The following is a 23,729-nucleotide window of genomic DNA, read 5'->3' as shown; positions in this document are numbered from 1 at the left end:
AAATCAAATGTCTAGTATGCAGCTTGTTCACAGACAATGCTACAAATGTATCCAAGATGAGAAGAAATTATTTAGAAGAGAGTGCCAAGCTAATAACATGGTTGCAGTGCTCATTTGATGCACCTCCTAGCCAAAGACTTCAGTGTTCCAGAAATAAAGGCTAATGTTGTTGAAATTACAAAATCCTTCCGTAAAACCACTTTGCAGCAGCTGCTCTGAAAAAAGTGGGAGGAACCAAGCTAACTCTCCCCCAAGACGTGCGATGGAACTCAGTAGTGGACTGTTTTGAGCGCTATATCAAGAACTGGCCTAATCATCATGAGAGTTTGTGAACAAAATCATGAAAAAATGGATGGCACTGTCACAGCCAAAGTTCTCAACATTGGGCTTAAGAGAAATGTTGAACACATGCCGAGTACCCTGAAGCCTATTTCTGTAGCCTTGAACAAAATGCAGGGAAATAGCTATTTTATTCCTGACACTGTTGAAATTTGGAAGGAACTGAGTGAGATCTTAAAAAGAGAACTATGCAATGACAGAGTTAAATTACAAGCATTAAAAAAACAAATGGGACAAGCTCTATCTCCAGATCATTTTCTTGGAAATATTCTCAATACTCGGTACCAGGGTCAAACCTTAACTGCTAAAGGAGAGGAGTTGGCTCTGACATGGACATCCAGCAATCATCCCTCCATAATGCCAACTATAATAAACTTCAGAGCTAAGGGTGAACCATTCAAGAAATATGTTTGCTGATGATGTTTCAAAGAAAGTCACACCAGTGAACCGGTGAAAGTCACTTAAGCACTTGGATTCAGAGATTGTTGAAGTGATAATCTCACTTTTAAGAGCAGTAGCTTCTTCTGCAGGTGTAGGAAGACTATTTTCTTCATTTGGACTAATTCATTCCAAATTGAGAAATCAATTGGGATCTGAAAAAGCAGGAAAGCTTGTTTTTTCTTTTCCAGATTATGAACAAACAGGAACATGACGGTGAAGACGACTGAGATAGCTGCAGAAGCCAATATTTTAAGTTTCTCGTGTTGACCTGGCTGACATAGTCGATTTAATTTTTTTAAAAAAAATATTTCATTTAACCATTTTATTTCAAAACAATTTTAACAAAAACAAATCTGATTTTAAAAAAAAACTTGAATATTTAACTAAATTCAAAAATTCATATGCCTGTTTTGTTAAAATATTATATGTTTGCTGTTGAAGAAAAAAATCCAGAATACATAATGTTGTTGTTTTATTTAAATAAAACAATTTAAATGTCTGTCTGGTGATGTTCTCCTCCTAATACAGCATGGCAAGAAAATCCTCCAAATATTAATGATTAACCTGTTGAATTGGAGATAGTTCACCTCCCAATGACTTCATAAATATCTGTTTCAATTACCTTTGGTAAATGAAATAACCAAACAATCATTTATTTTCTGATATAGCTGTAAAACTAATCTGATTTTTTTTCAAAATAAATCACTTTAAAAATGTATAGTTTGTACCTTCTAAAAATGAAACACATCTATCTCTGAGTTGTGAAGAATATGTACTAAGGTTATATCAACCAACAAGAATGCACTTTTATGTAGAAATCCATGATTAAATCGAGTCTTCCGGATTTGATAAATCAAATCCATCCTGCTAATTTTACCCATTTTTGTTTATCCGTCCCTATCTATGAGTGCCTAGGGCAAATCAGTGTTATTCTTCAAAGAGAAAAACAAACCTATAACAGACATTTAAAGTATTCATGCCTCCATCCAAATTAACTTTAGAAGTTTGGCTTAAAAGTAATACATAATATTCAAATGCTAAGAATAAATACTACACTAAAATTATTCATGGCTAAATCGTTGCAAATAAATGGTGGTATACACATTGGTCTTCAAACTCTTTGGTATATATTGTCCCTGAAATTAACCTAGATACTTAAAACTCACCAACATTTTCCAGAGATTTACCTGCAGTTTAGCTTCACAATACCTTAACAAAAATTGTGGGCCAAAGTCTCGTACAACTATGAAAATTTAGGGGCATATCTTCAAATGTAACCAACTACACTGCATTCATTTTCTGAATAGAACTGACTCTGATTGTAGCAATAACCTCCACTTCTCAGAATTGTCCCAGGAATAGATTGTATATAGGTCAATCACTAAAGCAGTATTTAAGAAGAGAAGACACAAAATGAAGATCACAATGTAAATAATATATTACCACTGGATATTCAATCATAGTTGAGGTTTTTGGGCAAATTTGTTACCTCATGACAAGTAAATAACTAAGTGACATGAGACAGCCAGAAAACCAACCTTCTATAGTTCATGTTGCAACCCACTAGAACTCAGTAACCATATAGTTATTTTTCATAATTATACCTGGAAACCCAGGGTAGGTTAAGTTAAATTAAATTTTGGGTCCTGTCTTTTTCTGGGCTTCCCTTTTCACACCTGCAATTATGTGGGTCCAGTTTAGATCACTGCACTATCTAATATCTGATTTGCAGGTGTAATTAGTTTTCAGCCATCTGAATTAAGTAAATTGTATCGGAAAATTAGGAACACTAAAGGCAGGCCTTGTTTGGAAAATCTGGCCCTAAAGTATATCATTACTTTTTCAGCAGAAGCCTCATCCTATACACTGTTGAGAGTCTCCTGCAAGATGCTAAGTGTCTTAATTACCACTGAATTTAGGAGCTGTCAGTACATCTCCAAGACCATCCCAAAGTATAGTTTCATAACAAGCAAATGAATAATCTATTCTAAAATCATATAGCTTTTGGAACATACAGTAAATAATAACACAAGATATGGAGAAGGAAGAAAGATAAACCAGAAACCTGGAAGTTGAAAAACAAAGGAACCCAAGATACAGAGGGAGAAATAGAGGAGGCATACAGTAGGTTTTCAACGATGGAAATTAAATAATACACCTTTGAAGTGTACATAAATTAACGATGTAGTGTCATCTAGCTGTTTTAGTTATGTAGATAAACCACAGAATGATTTAAGAATGCTCTTGTGTAATACATCACAAGAATTCCCTGACTGAATGAATTATAGCCTTATTATTTACTGCTGTGATGTACATTATTTCTTAGGATTTTTTTTTAAACCTTCTAGATTCTATTTTATTCTTAGCAGACTCTTGGCATGAATCTTTACATCAGAGTTAGAAGAGGAACCATAAAAGACCTTAAACAGTCCTCTGAATAATAACTATTGTTTACTTCCTGAAGTCAACTTGTATTAAACCAACTGCAACTGGAACGTAAGAAAGGTTTCACTAGCTAACACACTAAGGAATGGATGTGTCTACACTGCAGTTAAACATCCATTGCTGGCCTGTATCAGTTGATTTGGGTGGGGTCTCAGAGCCTGGATGTCTACACAGCAGTTTTATAGTTCTGCAGTCCAGCCCGAGTCAGCTGACATGGGCCAGCCACAAGCGTTAGCTGCAATGTAGACATACCCTGTGTGACTTGAAATTTTACTGCAGAGATAGGGGCAGCTGATGTTTTTATTACTCATGTTGATTTCAATGGCCACTAGTCAAATGTTTCCACTTTTGCTAGTATACAATTAGAACTAGGTGGAATATTTTCAGCAAATAATAAGTTTGCTGAAAAATGCATTTTTCAGAACAACAAATATATTCACAAATTCAGGTTGCATTTGGTGAATAGTTTCAGCTGAAAAAGTCCTGAAAATTCCAATATTTCAGAAATGTTGCGATGGTTTGTTTAGAAAATGTCAAAACAGTTTCAAATTCACAGTCAAATATTTTGTTTGACCAAAACAATTTTTTTTCTGGTTTTTCATTTCTGAAAGAAAAAACTAAAAAATTCAGTTTCACTTCAAAACAAAGCAATTTTCTTTTCAGATTTTTCCATTCAGCTACCAAACAGAAGACAAATCAACTATTTTCTGAGCTCCACATATAATACCATGTTTTGATCATGATTCATTAACATGCATATTAATTATGCAGAGATTCACTAGCTTCATTGGAAGGGTTGGGTTGTTTCTATGGGCACAGTACTCACTTTTACCATGCCAGAGATTACTTACAATTTGCTAGTGTGTTGTGATTTTTGTTGCTGTTGGTTTTTTTACACTTGCAATTTGCCACTTCAGCTCCTTCTACAAATATGATGATGTAAGTGATTATCACGAGTACGGGGCGCTCTGTTTGGTGGTTTATTTTTGTTGTTTTTAAGTTTTTTTGCAAGTACATGATACATTAACTTTCAAGATTTAATACTTGATTACTCAGTAAATGTTCACAAAACATATTGTTCTCTGGAAATCTTTTGAGTTTTAGTAGCTGACGATGTGTAACTTCAACAGTAAAAAACAGCATATAATTACAACTCTCAAATCTTCCTGATGTTTTTAAACAGAAAAAAGAAAAGAAAAAAAGAAGCTATTTTAAAAAATTTACCTGACCGTCCATCCCGCTGAAAGTCCACATGGTACCACTCTCCATCATTCACCTTCTTTTGCAAGGCTTTTATTTTAATAGTACCTGATCCCATGTCTAACAGAAGGTAAAGGTAACCATCAAGCATCTCAATGGCAAAAAAGTCAACCTTTACCATTTGTGGGTGTTTGGCATCTTTCTGATGTCTTGGTTTTCCATGACTGAAAAGAATCAGCCCATTTGGCTCAGTTGTGCGAAAGTCAAATGATATTGACCCTGTTTTCTTGGCATTCCACTTTGGCAAAGAGATGAAAGACTCTGGTGTTTCAAATGTGATTGGATCCAAGGTTGCAACATTTTCACATTTAAATGCTACAACTCCATGAATCTTCATTTTAGGGTCTCCTTGCTTGGCAAGTCGAGATAACTCCAGTCTGACATCATTATTTTTATATACAACCTGCAAACAAAGCACAGTGGTTACAATGGTAGAATTAACTGTATTAACCAATCAAACATAACCCTCAATAGGTTCAAGTATGTTAGTCACTAATAATGGATGCTATTTAATATATGAGAATGTACAAATATATACATCATAGAAATGTAGGGCTGGAAGAGACCTTGAGAAGTCATCTAGTCCAGCCATTGCACCGAGGGAGGACCAAGTATACCAAGACCATCCCTAACAGGTGTTTGGCTAACCTGTTCTTAAACACCTCCAATGATGGGGATTCCGAAACCACCCTTGGAAGCCAATTCAGTGTTTAGCTATCCTTATTGTTAGAAAGTTTTCCCTAATACCTAACCTATATCTTCCTCGCTGCAAATTAAATAGATTACCTCTTGTCCCACCTGCATTGGACATGGAGAATAACTGATCATAGTCCTCTTTGGAACAGCCATTGACATATCTGAAGACTTATCAGGTTTGCCCTGTCTTTTCTCAAGACTAAATATGCCTAGTTTTGTTTTGTTTTTTTAATTTCCTCATTGTTCAGGTTTTTGAAACCTTTTATCAGTTTAGTTGCTCTCCACTAGACTCTCTCCAATTCTTTCTTACAATGTGGCACACAAAACTGGGACACAGTCCTCCAGCTGAGGCCTCAACAGTGCTGATAGAGCCAGACAATTACCTTCCGCATCTTACATATGTCAACTCCTGTTAACACACCCCAGAGAGATATCAGCCTTTTTCACAACTGCATCACATTGTTGGCTTATATTCAATATGATTCACTATAATCCCAGATACTTTTCAGCAGTATTACTGCTTAGCCAATTATTCCCCATTTTGTATTTGTGCATTTGATTTTACCTTCCTAAGTGTAGTTCATTACACTTGTCTATTGAATTACATATTGTTGATATAAGACCAATTCTCAGATTTGTAAAGGTTGTTTTGAATTCCAATCCTCTTCTCCAAAGTGTTAGTAACCCCTCCCAGGTTGGCATCATCTGCAAATTTTATAAGCAGGTTAAGTACTATTTAGAAAAGCTGGACATGCACAGGTTCATGGGTCCAGATCTAATGCATCCAAGAGTGCTGAGGGAGTTGGCTGATGTGATTGCAGAGCCATTGGCCATTATGTTTGAAAATTTGTGGCGATTGGGGGAGATCCTGGACGACTGGAAAAAGGCACATATAGTGCCCATATTTAAAAAAGGGAAGAAAGAGAACACGGGGAACTACAGACCAGTCAGCCTTGCTTCAGTCCCCGGCAAAATCATGGAGCAGGTCCTCAAATAATCTATTTTGAAGCACTTGGAGGAGAGGAAAGTGATCAGAAACAGTCAACATGGATTCACCAAGGGCAAATCATGCCTGACCAACCTGACTGCCTTCTATGATGAGATAACTGGCTCTGTGGATATGGGAAAAGTGGTGGATGTGATATAGCTTGACTTTAGAAAAGCTTTTGATATGGTCTCCCACAGTATTCTTGCCAGCAAGTTAAAAAGGTATGGATTGGATGAATGGACTATAAGGTGGATAGAAAGCTGGCTAGATTGTAGGCCTCAACGGGTAGTGATCAATGGCTCCATGTCTAGTTGGCAGCCGGTATCAAGTGGAGTGCCCCAAGAGTCGGTCCTCGGGCCGGTTTTGTTCAACATCTTTATTAATGATCTGGATAATGGGATAGATTGCACCCTCAGCAAGTTCGCTGATGACACTAAGCTGGGGGAGAGGTAGAGACACTGTAGGGTAGGGATAGGGTCCAGAGTGACCTAGAAAAATTGGAATAATAATAGAATATCAGGATTGGAAGGGACCTCAGGAGGTCATCTAGTCTAACCCCCTGCTCAAAGCAGGACCAATCCCCAATTTTTGCCCCAAATCCCTAAATGGCCCCCTCAAGGATTGAACTCACAACCCTGGGTTTAGCAGGCCAATGCTCAAACCACCGAGCTATCCCTCCCCACCGCCAAAAGGGATAATTTGGAGGATTGGGACAAAAGATATCTGATGAGGTTCAACAAGGACAAGTGCAAAGTCCTGCACTTACGATGGAAGAATCCCATGCACTACTACAGGCTGGGGACTGACTAGCTAAGCGGCAGTTCTGCAGAAAAGGACCTGGGGATTATAGTGAACAAGAAGCTGAACATGAGTCAGCAGTGTGCCCTTGTTGCCAAGAAGGCCAACGGCATATTGGGCTGTATTAGTAGGAGCACTGCCAGCAGATCGAGGGAAGTGATTATTCCTCTCTATTCAGCCCTGGTGAGGCCACACCTGGAGTATTGCTTCCAGTTTTGGTCCCCCCACTACAGCAGAGATGTGGACAAATTGGAGAGAGTCCAGCAGAGGGCAACGAAAATGATTAGGGGGCTTGGGCACATGACTTACAAGAAGGAGGCTGAGGGAACTGGGGTTATTTAGTCTGTAGAAGAGAAGAGTGAGGGGGGATTTGATAGCAGCCTTCAATTACCTGAAGGGGGGTTCTAAAGAGGATGGAGCTAGGCTGTTCTTAGTGGTGGCAGATGACAGAACAAGAAGCAATGGTGTCAAGTTTCAGTGGGGGTGGTCTAGGTTGGATATTACGAAACACTATTTCACTAGGAGGGCAGTGAAGCACTGGAATGGGTTACCTAGGGAGGAAGTGGGATCTCCATCCTTAGAAGTTTTTAAGGCCCGGCTTGAGAAAGCCTTGGATGGGATGATTTAGTTGGTGTTGGTCCTGCTTTGAGCAGGGGATTGGACTAGATGACCTCCTGAGGTCTCTTCCAACACTAATATTCTATGATTCTATGATACAGCTTCTCCCTTATCCACTAGGCCAGTAACCATGTCAAATAATAAAATTAGGTTGTTTTGGCATCATTTGTTTTTGACAAATTCACATTGGCTATTACTTGTAACCTTATTTATATCTATATTTATATAATATATGAAGTAGCTCTTCTCATTGACTAACACTAACAATAGCTTGAATTAAATCAAACAGCATTGCTCTAAAAATATCCCTACAGTTAATTCAAATAATCAGAAAGAATCTACACAGAATTTGTGCTATCTGTGGCAAATTAGCTTGTGTGTACTTGATTGTTGAATAGCCTTCTGTGTGCAGCCATTTTGCCGATGATAGTGAAGTATTAGGTTTCTTGCTCCCCTAAGCTCTTTATTACTTTCTTAAGTTTTGTACTCCTGTATACAAAGTCTTTCAAGGTCAGATATCACCTTGTAACATTTTTTTCCATAAGTTAACACATTTTTGCCTTCTCCTAGGAATTGGGGATAATAGCATCTATATTGATCATGAAGAAATACATTTGGGAAGCCAATATCAGAGATAAGATCGAAGCCAGGACAATCACAGACAGTATTACTGGATGTCATGCTGTTGAATTTCCCCACCTTCAAAGTCTGGCTGAAGGTTATTGGATAAAACTAAAAGATAGTATTCATATTTAATTTAACCAACCTGCATTTCAAGTGTTTCTGTTCCATATCACACATTTGTTTTACTCCACCTCCCCAGAAAAGCTCGCCACACAAGTCATTTTCTAAGCCATAAAACCACTACTATCATACAGTTTATCAACATATTTGGGTAGTGGTGTTGTTTCTGTGTTGTGAATAACATGACTGCTGTATATGCAAGTGTCTCCACTAATGGGCATTTGGGATCATGTTAAATAATCAATGGAATTAATCAATAATGCACAATGAATGCCTGCCTCTGAAACATCATTAATTGAGGGTCCCAGTAAAGTTGAAATCTCTCTTTAGCCCCCTAAAGTTTTGTGTTTCTAAGGGTATGGCTACACTTTGAGATAGGAGTATAATTTCCAACTAAAGGAGACATAGCTGCACTAGCTCTGATTGATCTAGTGTGCTAATAAATAGAGCGTAGCTGTGCTGGCATGAATGGCAGGAGGAGTGAGCTGCCTTGAATATTTGCCTAGTGTCTCAGACATGTATGCACTTGGCAGCTTGCCCCTCCTGTTGTTTGTGCTGTTGCAGCTACCCTCTGTTTCTAGAGCACTAGCTTGATCAGACCTGGCCTCTCCTCAAGCTGGGAATTACGAGCCCAGATTTAGGGTAGACATACCATAGATGACACATCTCAAGAGTGGCTGTTGTAAAATAGTGTCCAAATATAAACATATATTAAAATCTGCCTACTGACAAGTCTCAAAATGTAATTCTAAATGAGGAATCAACATCAAGAGGGTGGATTTCTAGTGGGGACTCCAGGAACTAACTATTGGCCCAACTCTGTAATATATATACAATCAATGACTTAGAAGAAAACAAAATAATTAATGATAAAGTTTGTAGATGACACAAAAATGGGGAGTGATAAATAATGAACAGGGCAGGACATTGAAACAGAGAGATCTAGTTAATAGCTCTCTGTTCTATGTGACAGGGTCAGGCGAGATGGCTATAGGAGAGTGATAGAAGGCAGATATATTAGCCCCAGGTTAAGCAGGTCCCTTTTCCCTGGGTAAGGTAACAGGGGCAGTTCCAGAACAATCAGGATCTTGCCGGAACCAGTGAAGACAGTCAGGCTAATTAGGACACCTGGAGCCAATTAAGAAGCTGCTAGAATCAGTTAAGACAGGAGGGCTAATCAGGGCACCTGGTTTAAAAAGGACTTCATTTCAGTCAGTGGGGGGCGCATAAGGAGCTGAGAGTGAGAGGGCATGCTGGTGGAGGACTGAGGAGTACAAATGCTATCTGGCATCAGGAGGAAGGTCCTGTGGTGAGGATACAGAAGGTGTTGGAAGGAGGGCATGGGAAATTAGCCCAGGGAGTTGTAGCTATCACACAGGTGTTACATGAAACACTGTGGACAGCTGTGATCCACAGGGCCCTGGCCTGGAACCTGGAGTAGAGGGCGGGCCTGGGTTCCTCCCATCCCCGCAACTCCCAATTGGATACAGGAGGAGTTGAGCTGGACTGTGGGTCCCACCAGAGGGGAAGGTCCCTGGCCTGTTCCCCGACCCACTAGGTGCACCAGCAGAGACTGCGGGGATTGTTCTCCTTCCTTTCCCCCATGCTGGCCAGAGATGAGGTTAGCTGAGTGAACGGCAGGTTTGAGCCACTAACAAAAGTAGCCAAACTGAGGGCTGCCGTGGATCCCTGAGGCAAGCAAATCCGCCAATAAGCACAGGACCCACCAAGGCAGAAGAGGAACTTTGTCACAACTGGTGTCAGAGGTGGGATTTGGTGTACACAGCACAGCAGAAGAAGGAGAGAGTTTAATTTTTTTCACCAGAATGTAGGACGTAGTGCGGGCACTGATACAAGCCATGGCTGCCCAGCAGGCAGTTTCCCGTGTCCACGCAGCCACCCAATAGGAGGCAGTGCGGCTGCAGCAAGAGACCAATGGCCTGTTGATGGACCAGGCAACTCAAGACCGTGCTATGTTGCAGGAACTGGTAAACCAGGTAAAGGTCCTTACAGAACTGACCCACGGCCATGATGGGATGCAGATCATAAGGGCCAGCAATTGGCTGCAGAAAATGACGTGGGAGGATGACATAGAGGCATACCTCCTGGCCTTTGACAGGACAGCCCTGCGGGAGGCTTTGCCACAGGAACTGTGGTATGCATTCTCGCCCCCGCGGTCCCAATTATATGACCTCATCCATCTCACACAAAAGTGGTTATGAACTGAGTCCCCGAGTCCGGAAGAGATACTAGAGGTTCTGGTCATTGACCGATACATGAGGGGACTACTGCCAGACCTTCGTGCCTGGGTACGCCAGAATGAACCCTCCACCTATGACGAGCTTGTCACTCTGGTAGAGAGGCAAAGGATGGCAAGGGAACTGACCCGGCCACTTAAGGAAGAGGCACCCTGTGTTAAACTAGCAGCACCAAGCCCCAGAGCTCGGGCGACTGGGCCCCTAGGAAGACCTAGAAGGAAAAAGAGAGAGGCGGAAAGCCCATCAGAGGCCACAAAGAGTCAGAGCACTGAGGAGGAAGAGGATAGTGTCATTAGACTGCCCAAACCAAGAAACTGGGGAATGCCTAGGGCCCCATAGAGATGTTACACCTGCGGGGAGTGGGGACACAGAGCTGCACAGTGTCGCAATGCTGAGGAGCCTGTGCAGTGTAACCTGGGGAACTGGGCAGACACATGCTCCCTAATTCACCTGGTGGGGGTCACACTAACCCCACATATGTACACCAGACCAGTAAAACTAAATGGGGCAGAAACCACAGCACTGGTTGATTTGGGGAGTGCTATCACGCTTATTTCAGGGAAGCTTGTGAAGTATAGTCAGCTGCTGCAGGCAAAGTGCACAGGGGTGACATGCGTCCATGGGACAGTTAGTTATTACCCCAGCATCCCGGTAAAAATTGAAATCCAGGGGAACACTACTGAGGTAGCAGCAGGTGTGGTCACTAAAGTCCCATACCTGGTGCTCACAGGGAGGAACTTTCCAGGGTTTGGAGACTTTCTTCCGGCAGGGGGATTGGAGAAAGGGGGAAACCCTGAAGTTAGGGAGACTGCAAACTCCAAATCTTCTCTGAAATATCCCCAGATCTGTTCTCCACTCCTAGGCAGGGTAGAAAGACCAAAAGAGAAAGAAGGGCAGCTAAGCCCTTGGGAACCCGAATACTGACCCCAAAGCCAGAGGGTAGCTCTCGTAGGTAGGCGGACCCAAGCAGCTGACAAGGAGGCCACCCAGGAGGGAGAAGTATCCAAATCTAATCCCCACCCTAATGCCTCTGAACCAGTAGTGGTGACAGAGATTGGCCCCCTTGATCTCAGGCAGATTAGCCCCGGGAGAGAAAATTTTGGACGGGATCAGGCTGAAGACCCAACGTACAACAACATTAGGAAGGAGGTGACCGAAATAGATGGGGTCCCCGTGGAAGGGAAAACCCAGGGACAGGACCCTACTTCATAATGAAGAAGGATCTCTTGTACTGGGTTGCACCAGTACAAGGCCAGAAGGTACAGCAGATCCTAGTACCTCAAAAACACCAGAATGCTGTATTAAATCTTGCCCATAGTCATCTTTTTGGGGGGCATTTGGGGGTAGAGAAGACCCTGGCACGAGTCCTACAACGGTTCTTCTGGCCCGGAGTACATGAAGATGTGCGGAGGTACTGTGCGTCCTGCCCAGAGTGTCAGCTGCACAGATCCCACTCCCACTTGAGGTCACCTTTAGTACCTCTTCCCATCATAGAGGTCCCCTTTGAGTGAATAGCCATGGACCTAGTGTGACCCCTGGAGAAGACAGCTCGGGGCCACCAATATATACTTGCTGTTTTGGACTATGCTACTCGTTACCCAGAAGCCATCCCCCTGTGGAACACAGCCTCTAAAACGATAGCCAAAGAGCTGGTGGCGATCTTTGCCTGAGTGCAGCTACCAAATGAGATATTAACAGACCAAGAAACCTCCTTTATGTCGAGGCTAATGAAGGACCTCTGTACCCTGCTCCATATACATACCCTGAGAACTTCAGTCTATCATCTGCAGACCGATAGGCTTGTAGAAAGGTTTAACCGAACCCTCAAGGCTGTGATAGAGAAGGTGGTAAGTCGGGATGGGAAGGATTGGGACACCCTACTACCTTACCTTATGTTAGCCATCCGGGAGGTACCTCAGGCCTCAACTGGGTTCTCCCCTTTTGAGTTATTACACGGGTGCCACCCCCGTGGCATACTAGATATCGCCAAAGAGATCTGGGAAGAGGAACCCAATGAGGGGAGAAATATAATTGAACATGTATTGCAGATGTGAGACCGGATAGCCTGGGTCACCCCTATTGTATGGGAACATTTGGAAAAGGTGCAGGAGGCCCAGTGAACCCATTACAATCACCCAGCAAAAGTCCGACAGTTCCAACCAGGGGATCAGGTGATGGTGTTGGTACCTACGACAGAAAGCAAGCTTTTGGCCCAATGGCAGGGGCCCTATGAGGTGGCTGAACCTGAGGGGGAAGTAACCTACAAAGTGTGGCAGCCAGGACACCTAAAACAAGAACAGATTTATCACATTAACCTCTTGAAATCTTGGCACCAGTGAGAGACATGTGGAGTAGCCCAAGAGGCCCCGATCCAGGGAAATAACCTAAATGAGCAGATCAGGATATCCACTGATCTGACGCCGAACCAGAATAAGGAGGTAACTGAGATGATCAAGCAGTACCAGGACATATTTTCAACGAAACCAGGCTGGACCACCAAAGCATATCACCACATTGCCACAGACCCTGGGGAAAAGGTAATTTTAAGGCCCGACTGGGTTCCAGAGGCAAAAAGGGAGGAGATCAAGGCGGAGGTCAAAAGGATGTTGGAACTGGGAATCATCGAAGAGTCCCACAGTCAACGGTCGAGCCCGATTGTGTTGGTGCCCAAACCCACTATGGCACCACTAGGTTTTGTAATGATTTTCGCTGGCTGAACGAGATATCCAAATTTGATGCATACCCCATACCCCGTATTGATAAGTTAGTTGACTGCCTGGGCAATGCCCGATTTTTGACCACCCGTGATTTAACAAAGGGATACTTGCAGATTCCCCTTGCCAAAGAGGCGAAAAAAAAGATGGCATTCTCTACACCAGTGGATCTGTTTCAATATACTGTTCTTCCTTTTGGTCTGCACTGGGCACCTTCCAGCATCTTATGGACAAGCTCCTGCGGCCCCATACCAGTTATGCAGCTGCATACCTGGATGATGTGATTATTCACACACCCGACTGGGAGACTCACTTGGAAAAGGTGGAAGCGGTACTGGACATGCTAAGATGGGCTGGACTCACGGCCAACCCAGCCAAGTGTGCTATAGGGCTAGCCGAGGCTAAATACCTTGGCTACATTGTAGGAAGGGGCATGATCAAACCCCAACTAAACAAACTGGAGGCTATACAAAATTGGCCCCAGCCGAATCAGAAAAGCAAGTCTGGGCTTTCCTGGGTGTGGTGGAGTACTACTGGCGATTTATTCCCCATTTCGCCATCAGAGCAAGTCCCCTGACGGACCTGATAAAAGCCCGGGGTCCATACATGGTAAAGTGGACAGATGCCACAGAGAAAAAAATCATGGATCTATGGACAGCCCTCTGCAGTAGCCCCATGCTTATAGCCCCAAACTTCAACAAAGAATTCATTTTGCAGACAGATGCATCTGAAGTAGGATTGGGAGCTGTCCTATCACAGATGATCGGAGACAAAGAACACCCAATCCTCTACCTCAGCAGGAAACTCTTCCCGAGAGAGCAGAAGTCTGCAGTGGTTGAGAGAGAGTGCCTTGCTGTGAAATGGACCACGGAAACACTACGTTATTACTTTCTGGGACGATGGTTTACCCTTGGTGCACCCCTCCAGTGGATGCAGTGAAATAAAGAGAAGAACGCAAGGGTGAACAGATGGTTCCTCTTCCTACAACCTTTCCAATTCACCATACAACGCCAGGCTGAAAGCCACCATGGCAAAGCAGGTGGCTTGTCATGGATACACTGCCTGACACCCCATGTTGCCCAACCCCGTGGTGTTGAGCAGGGCGGGGGGGCGGAAATGTGACAGGGTCAGGCCAGATAGCTACAGTAGAGCTATAGAAGGCAGACATATTAGCCCCAGGTTAAGCAGGTCCCTTTTCCCTGGGTAAAGTAACAGGGGCATTTCCAGAACAATCAGGAACTTGCTGGAACCAATGAAGGCAGACAGGCTAATTAGGACACTTGGAGCCAATTAAGAAGCTGCTAGAATCAATTAAGACAGGAAGGCTAATCAGGGCACCTGGTTTAAAAAGGACCTCACTTTAGTCAGCGGGGGGGGTGCACAAGGAGCTGAGAGTGAGAGGGCATGCTGGTGGAGGACTGAGGAGTACAAATGCTATCTGGCATCAGGAGGAAGATCCTGTGGTGAGGATACAGAAGGTGTTGGAAGGAGGGCATGGGGAAGTAGTCCAGGGAGTTGTAGCTATCACACAGGTGTTACATGAAACACTGTGGACAGCTGTGATCCACAGGGCCCTGGCCTGGAACCTGGAGTAGAGGGCGGGCCCGGGTTCCTCCCATCCCCGCAACTCCCAATTGGATACAGGAGGAGTTGAGCTGGACTGTGGGTCCCACCAGAGGGGAAGGTCCCTGGCCTGTTCCCCGACCCACTAGGTGCACCAGCAGAGACTGCGGGGATTGTTCTCCTTCCTTTCCCCCATGCTGGCCAGAGATGAGGTTAGCTGAGTGAATGGCAGGTTTGAGCCACTAACAAAAGTAGCCAAATTGAGGGCTGCCGTGAATCTCTGAGGGGAGCAAATCCGCCATTAACCGCAAGACCCACCCAGGCAGAGGAGGAACTTTGTCCCATCTAATATGACCAAATATGACGTCATACGTCTAGGATCAAAGAATGCAGGTCATAGTTAAAGGATGGGGGACTCTATCCTGGGAAAAAGTGATACTGAAAATGATGGATAACCCAGTGTGATGCTGTGGACAAAGGGGCTAATGCAATCCTTGGTTGAATGAACAGGGGAACATCAAGTAGGAATACAGAGGTCATATTATCTCTGTATTTGGCACTGGTGTGACTGCAACTGAAATACTGGAGTACTTGTGGCACCTGACAGACTAACAAATTTATTTGAGCATAAGCTTTTGTGAGCTACAGCTCACTTCATTGAATGCATTCAGTGGAAAATACAGTGCGGAGATTTATATACACACAGAACATGAAACAGTGGGTGTTACCATACACACTGTAACGAGAGTGATCTCTTAAGGTAAGCTATTACCAGCAGGAGAGTGGGGGGAGGGGGGGGACCTTTTGCAGTGATTATCAAGGTGGGCCATTTCCAGCAATTGACAAGAACGTTTGAGGAACAGTGGGGAGTGGGAAATAAACATGGGGAAATAGTTTTACTTTGTGTAATGACCCATCCACTCCCAGTCTCTATTCAAGCCTAAGTTAATTGTATCCAGTTTGCAAATTAATTCCAATTCAGCAGTCTCTCATTGGAGTCTGTTTTTGAAGGTTTTTTGTTGAAGAATTGCCACTTTTAGGTCTGTAATCGAGTGACCAGAGAGATTGAAGTGTTCTCCCACTGGTTTTTGAATGCTATAATTCTTGACGTCTGATTTGTGTTCATTTATTCTTTTACATAGAGACTGTCCAGTTTGACGAATGTACATGGCAGAGGGGCATTGCTGGCACATGATGGCATATATCACATTGGTAGATGTGCAGGTGAACTAGCCTCTGATAGTGTGGCTGATGTGATTAGGCCCTATGATAGTGTCCCCTGAATAGATATGTGGACACAGTTGGCAACGGGCTTTGTTGCAAGGATAGGTTCCTGGGTTAGTGGTTCTGTTGTGTGGTGTGTGGTTGCTGGTGAATATTTGCTTCAGGTTGGGGAGCTGTCTGTAAGCAAGGACTGGCCTGTTTCCCAAGATCTGTAAGAGTGATGGGTCGTCCTTCAGGATAGGTTGTAGATCCTTGATGATGCATTGGAGCGGTTTTAGTTGGGGGCTGAAGATGATGGCTAGTGGCGTTCTGTTATTTTCTTTGTTGGGCCTGTCCTGTAGTAGGTAGCTTCTGGGTACTCTCCTGGCTCTGTCCATCTGTTTCTTCACTTCAGCAAGTGGGCATTGTAGTTGTAAGAATGCTTGATAGAGATCTTGTAGGTGTTTGTCTCTGTCTGAGGGGTTGGAGCAAATGCGGTTGTACCGTAGAGCTTGGCTGTAGACAATGGATCATGTGGTGTGGTCTGGGTGAAAGCTGGAGGCATGTAAGTAGGAATAGCGGTCAGTAGGTTTCCGGTATAGGGTGGTGTTTATGTGACCATTGTTTATTAGCACTGTAGTGTCCAGGAAGTGGATCTCTTGTGTGGACTGATCCAGGCTGAGGTTGATGGTGGGATGGAAATTGTTGAAATCATGGTGGAATTCCTCAAGGGCTTCTTTTCCATGGGTCCAGATGATGAAGATGTCATCAATGTAGCACAAGTAGAGTAGAGGTATTAGGGGATGAGAGCTGAGGAAGTGTAGTTCTAAGTCAGCCATACAAATGTTGGCATACTGTGGGGCCATGCGGGTACCCATAGCAGTGCCGCTGATTTGAAGGTATACATTGTCCCCAAATGTGAAATAGTTATCGGTGAGGACAAAGTCACAAAGTTCAGCCACCAGGTTTGCTGTGACATTATCGGGGATACTGTTCCTGATGGCTTGTAGTCCATCTTTGTGTGGAATGTTGGTGTAGAGGGCTTCTACATCCATAGTGGCCAGGATGGTGTTTTCAGGAAGATCACCAATGGACTGTACTTTCCTCAGGAAGTCAGTGGTGTCTCGAAGATAGCTAGGAGTGCTGGTAGCGTAGGGCCTGAGGAGGGAGTCTACATAGCCAGACAATCCTGCTGTCAGGGTGCCAATGCCTGAGATGATGGGGCATCCAGGATTGCCAGGTTTATGGATCTTGGGTAGCAGATAGAATACCCCAGGTCAGGTTTCCAGGGGGTGTATCTGTGTGGATTTGTTCTTGTGCTTTTTCAGGGAGTTTCTTGAGCAAATGCTGTAGTTTCTTTTGGTAACCCTCAGTGGGATCAGAGGGTAATGGCTTGTAGAATGGAAGCTTGGAGAGCTTCCTAGCAGCCTCTTGTTCATATTCCGACCTATTCATGATGACAACAGCACCTCCTTTGTCAGCCTTTTTGATTATGATGTCAGAGTTGTTTCTGAGGCTGTGGATGGCATTGTGTTCTGCACGGCTGAGGTTATGGGGCAAGTGATGCTGCTTTTCCATAATTTCAGCCTGTGCACGTCGGCGGAAGCACTCTATGTAGAAGTCCAGTCTGTTGTTTTGACCTTCAGGAGGAGTCCACCCAGAATCCTTCTTTTTGTAGTCTTGGTAGGAAGGTCTCTGTGGGTTAGTATGTTGTTCAGACGTGTGTTGGAAATATTCCTTGAGTCGGAGACGTCGAAAGTAGGATTCTAAGTCACCACAGAACTGTATCATGTTTGTGGGGATGGAGGGGCAGAAGGAGAGGACCCGAGATAGGACAGATTCTTCTGCTGGGCTAAGAGTATAGTTGGATAGATTAACAATATTGCTGGGTGGGTTAAGGGAACCACTGTTGCGGCCTCTTGTGGTATGTAGTAATTTAGATAGTTTAGTGTCCTTTTTCTTTTGTAGAGAAGCAAAGTATGTGTTGTAAATGGCCTGCCTAGTTTTTGTAAAGTCCAACCATGAGGAAGTTTGCTTGGAAGGTTAGTTTTTTATGAGAGTATCCGGTTTTGAGAGCTCATTTTTAATCTTTCTCTGTTTGCTGTAGAGGATGTTGATCAGGTGGTTCCACAGTTTCTTTGAGATCGTGTGGCACAAGCTGTCAGCATAGTCTGTGTGGTATGTGTCCAGTTCTGGTGTCCACAATTCAAGAAGGAATTTGATAAACTGGAGAGTATTCAGAGAAGAGCCATAAGAATGATTAAAGGATTGGAAAATATGCCCTACGGTGAAAGACTCCAGGATCTCAATTTATATAGCTTAAAAAAATAGAAGTTTAAGGGTGACTAGATTTAGTCTATAAGTACTAGAGTTGGTTGTGAATTCTTTTGACAAGATACTTTTTTCCACCAGTGCAGTGTGGCACATTCTTTCTCGGAGTGCCTACTGTTATCCGTGTGCAATGTTGCTGGTATCCTTGGTTCCAGTGCCTCCTGTAGGCTATCCACCTCTCATCAGGTGTTTCATGGCTTGGCCCCCTTGCCAAGTCAGATGAAGCTCAGCTCCTTCTGGGATAACCAAAAGGTCCAAATGGAAATCAAAACAAACCAGAATAATTCTTCTGCCCCTCTGGGTTACTGAAATTTTCTGCTTCACCTTATCAACCCTATTTCAGGGCTCTGTCCTTGTGGGCCTCTTCCAGCTGTGGTAGGCCCTAACTCAACCTCTCTCTGTCCACCCCACCCCTATTCTGCTCCCTGTGAGTTTCTTTCTATAGGAGAGTCTGGCCTCCTCTGCTGTGTATCCCTGCATTACCCCTTTCCAGGGCCAGCCACAAGGATCAATTCTGTCCCTTCAGCCTTCCTCAGTCTGCCTCCAGGCCCTGCCAGAGAGACAGACAGAGGGTACTCCCTATCTTCTCAGTCTTCTGCCTTCAAATGAGCTCTCTTTCAGCTCTCTTTCAGTTCTCTGCAATTCGGGTCAGTCACTAACTCCATTACAGCCAGCTGGGATCACTAATTTCCCTGACATGGATAGATCAGGGGCAAAGCTGAGTCTAGCTTGCCCTAAAGGCCAGCCAGCTGGTGACAACTGGAGAATGCCAATGTGTAGAAACTGAAATCATTCATGGGAAAGGGTTGGTTCAGACAAATACCCAATTTTGAAAAAAGAAAAGAAAAAAAGTTTTAATATTGTTGTTATGTATTAGGACTTTGACTTTTCCTCACAATTTGGGGAAGGAACACTTTTAAAATCCCATATCCTCATGGGCCTGGTCTATATTGGGTGCGGTGGGGGGGGATTGATCTAAGATACGCAACTTCAGCTATGAGAATAGCATAGCTGAAGTCGACGTATCTTAGATCGACTTAGAATCACTTACTTTGTGTCCTTGCGGCGCGGGATCGACAACCGCCGCTCCCCCGTCGAATCTGCTTCCGCCTCTCGCCCTGGTGGAGTTCCGGAGTCGACGGCAGAGTGATCGGGGATCGATTTATTGCATCTACACTAGATGCGATAAATCGATCCCCGATAGATTGATCGCTACCTGCCAATCCGGCGGGTAGTGTAGACGTGGCCATGGGATGGGAAAAGTGTTTACTGCCCAGCTTTAATAAGTATCTACATGAGGAACTGAAATTGGCTCTAGAATAGAGGGCTCTTTCATCGAGCAGACAAAGATATATCAAGGTATATCCAGATTTAACAGCTGAAAGTTTAAGCTAAACAAATTCAGACTCAAAATTAGGTGCAAATCTTTAATAGTGAGGGTAATTAACCACTGGGACAACTAAGGTTGTGGTAGATTCTCCAATACTGGAAATCTTTAAATCAAGAACAGATTTTTTTCCCTAAAAGATATGCTCTAGTTCAAACAGGAATTAATTCAGGTTGGTTTTAGGAACTGTGATATGCAAAAGGTCAGACTAGCTGATCGCAATGTTCCGTTCTGGTTCTATAATCTATGAAATGACTGGAGTTAAATGAATGTAAAATCAGTGTGAGATCAGAATCATGTCCAATATAATTATGCACACATACACATGTGAAGAAAAAAATGCTAACATAATCATACAATTACTTATTTTTAAAAAAATCACGTTGCTTCTCAGAGCCACATCAGAAAATACGTGTCTTTAGAAATAATAGTATTTACTAGTGCTGGGTAAACCATAAAAGGGATAGTAACAATGATCCTATCTGAAGCTTATTTGAGGGTTTTTTTGTGTGGCTTCGTTCTTCTACACATGCCCTCTATTCCTAATCCATTGTTCTTCTTCCCTGGCCCCTCTTCTCAATCTCCTTATTTCCCCAATTCGGTCTCCTTTTTTTCCGCCTCTGGTCTGGACCAGGCAATAATCTCTTTGAAATTCTCCCCCATCTCTCTATTTCTGAACCATGTAACAGATGTGTAGAGGGAATTTACTTTGTATTTAGCTCAGTGGCTAAGCAAGAGAAACAGGAAGAAGGTGGTTTTGCCTTGGATCTTATTTTCATAAACAGGTTTGTCCATGAAATGTGCGGGAAATGAACTAAACAAGTATGCATAGCTCCAGGGACAACGTAGGATATGCAACCTGTGTGGGTATGTGTTCTGGCGTAAATGAAAACAACCCACATGGGATTATACTACAGTCATTTGATATTTTTACTCTTTTGTTTTTCTTTTTTTTAATCGTTCAAACATTTTTTGTTCTTTCTGTTGGATAATCCAAGGGATAATATAATCATGTTTTTAATGGGAATGAAGTTTCCATGGCTGTTTATAAACACACCCACAAGTAATCACATCAGTGCAGTTTGCAGCATAGAAGTGCACCTGGATTCTTTGCTTATCCTAAATTTTCACATAACAGCATCTGCAAGTAACCCTCTACCAGCTATGTACCATCCTGGCAGTATGTACCAGTAATATATGCTTTTGTTACTATGACAGATACAGCAATTTCCTGGACAAACCTTATTGAATTAAGTTAAACTTCACTGAATTAAGTTTAAATATTTTTAGAAGTTCTTTGTATTAAAAATGCAAATGTTTACATATTATTGTGGGATTGTATGTAACTTCTCTAGGGGAAGACATGACTAATTAAATCCTGGGAAGTGTTGCAAGCTTCTAAGGACTATCTTAAACAATGTTCAGGACAAGAATGAACTTTTAAAGTTAAGTAGGTTTCCCAGAAAATCTCCATGGGGAAGTGTTTGCTAATGTATCCACTCTGGTTATCCAGGAACTCAGCCTTTTGAAGCTTTGCCCTGAGGAGGGGACCTTTGTCCGCTGACCCCTTGTTTCATGAGGACAAGATCAGAGGCCCAAACTGTACAAAGGAGCAACTCTCAGATTCATGGGTGTGCTTGTTCTGAGACAAATTGGTTATGGACTTGTAACCACAGAAAACCCCTTGGTTCAGTTTGAATGACTGACTCCTCCCAGTGCCCTTGGTTTGGTTATTAGCATGTGTGTAAGTTCTTTTATTGTTTTAATAAGTTATCTCTGAATTGCTTTCACCTTAGGAATATATGTCTTTGCATAGGTAAAGCTGTGTTGCACCTTATAAGTGTGGGCAATAACGCTGTTTATAACCTCTGAGGAGAAAAAGCAAAGCAGACCTGTGTAGAGAATCTGACTTGCTGGGGATTCATAGAGTAGACAGGGAACTGTTCAGTCTGGAAATGCCCTGGTCGGGATGGAATGAGACTTGGGTATGTATCCAAGAGAGGTGATGGCTGGGGATCCAGAAATCTAAAAATGGGTGCCCTTGGTGAACCACAGAGGGGGAATACAAGTGAAATTTCACTGAACTGTGATGACTGATGATTGGCAATCCCTTGATTTGAGGATGATCTCAACCATGGATTTACATATGGGTCCTGAGATGACTCAGGAGTCCGATCCTGGAACTGCAAATCTGCCCACAGTAGGTACAGACATTTTGTGGCAGGCCAGCAGCCTGCTAGGAGAAAGTTATTTATTTTTCCTTCCTCCGCTCTCTTTTCAGCTTAGAGGGCAAGGCGCTTCTCCTCGAAGCGGGCCACTGCCTGATGGAGGATATGGCGCCATTGGGGTCAGTTGGTGGCTTGCTCTTCCCAGCTTGTGAGGTCCACATCACTTTTCTTAAGGTACGCTTTCAGTGTGTCTTTGTACAGTTTACTCTGACCACCACGGGATCTCTGACCATGAGTGAGCTCTTGTTTTGGGAGGCAAGAGTCTGGCATCCGCACACAATGTCCAACCCAGCAAAGTTGGTGCATGAGGATCATTGCTTCCATGCTGTGACATTGGCTTTGGCGAGGATGCTGGCATTAGTGCGGCGATCTTGCGGCGGCATCGTTGGTGATACCTCTCCAAACTCTTTAGGTGCTGTCAATAGGTCACCCAGGTTTTGCAGCCATAGAGGAGTGTTGGAACAACAACTGTTTTATAGACTTGGATCTTGGTGTCCTGCTGTAGATCTCAGTCTGGGAAAATGCATCGGAGCAATTTCCCAAAGGAAGCACTTGCGCATTGGTTCCTCTGCTGGATCTCACTGTCGATTTTTGCATTTTGAGAAAGTTGGCTACCAAGGTAGCAAAAGTGCTCAACTGTCTCCAAAATCTGACCCTCAATGGTATTTGTGGTGGGTCATGTGCAAGGCCTGAAGCAGGTTGATAGAACACTTTAGTCTTCTCAATATTGAGTGAGAGTCTTAGCATTCGGTAAGCTTGTGCAAGAAAATCCAGTATGAATTGAAGTCATTCTCAGTGTGCACAAGGATGACACAATCATCAGCATACTGAAGATCAGTAATGGATGCCCTGAAGACTTTAGATTTCGAGTGGAGAAGTCAAAGATTAAAGAGCTGCCCATCCATTCTATATTGAATGTCAACTCCATTGGGGAGATGATCTTTAACGAGGACCAAAATGACTGCTAAATAGATGGAAAACAGAGTTGGGGCAACAACACATCCTTGCTTAACCCCAGTTTTGATGATGAAAGGTTCTATCTCAAGGCCATTACAGAGAACTGTGGCAGTCATCTGATCATGGAGAGGCCTTAGGACCTTAATAAATTTTGGAGGGCAGCCAAATCTGGCCAACACCTTCTACCAGGCTTCATGATTGACAGAGTCAAAGGCCTCTGTCAAACAAATGAAAGCCATGTACAGGTACTGATTTTGCTCCCAAGATTTTTCCTGGATTTGGCAGTCAGTGAAGATCATGTTGGTTGTCCTGCGGGACGGTCTAAAACTGCACTGAGATTCCGGCAACATTTCCTCAGCCAGGGGAAGTAATCAGTATAAGAGGATATGGGAAAGAACTTTCCCTGCTGTAGATAGTAAGGCAATGCCTCGATAGTTTACACACTCTGATTTATCTCCTTTCTTAAAGATTGTAACAATGTTAGCGTTTCTCAAGTCTTCTGTAATCTTCTAATTATACCAGATATGAAGAAAAAGTTCATGGAGCTTCCCTACCAGTTATTCACCTCCAAACTTGTAGACTTCAGCTGGTATGCCATCTGGCCCTGCTGCCTTGTTGTTCCTAGTTTGCATAATGGCTTGTGTTACTTCTTCAAGGGTAAGGCGGTCAGCAAGAGATTCTCTTTCATGCCCTTGTGGTATAGACTCGATAGTGGCATCAGAGACAGTTGACTCACGGTTCAGGAGTAGCTCAAAATGC

At 43.3% G+C, this 23,729-nt stretch overlaps 1 protein-coding gene across 44 annotated transcripts in view; it reads right to left on the bottom strand.

Annotated features, from left to right (window-relative positions):
- The window catches only part of NRXN1 (neurexin 1), a 1,224,094-nt gene that overhangs the window by 679,100 nt on the left and 521,265 nt on the right, over positions 1 to 23,729 (bottom strand). For all 44 annotated transcript variants that reach the window (XM_043543816.1, XM_043543819.1, XM_043543831.1 and 41 more), the window contains one exon: positions 4,450 to 4,888. In XM_043543816.1, coding sequence (XP_043399751.1) covers positions 4,450 to 4,888 — 439 coding nt within the window. The remainder of the gene's footprint in view (positions 1 to 4,449; positions 4,889 to 23,729) is intronic.

This window comes from Chelonia mydas, chromosome 3 (genome assembly GCF_015237465.2).
Source record: "Chelonia mydas isolate rCheMyd1 chromosome 3, rCheMyd1.pri.v2, whole genome shotgun sequence".
Classification (NCBI taxonomy): domain Eukaryota; kingdom Metazoa; phylum Chordata; order Testudines; family Cheloniidae; genus Chelonia; species Chelonia mydas.
The sequence above is the reverse complement of the archived record's forward strand: the minus strand, read 5'-3'. Positions and strand labels throughout refer to the sequence as shown.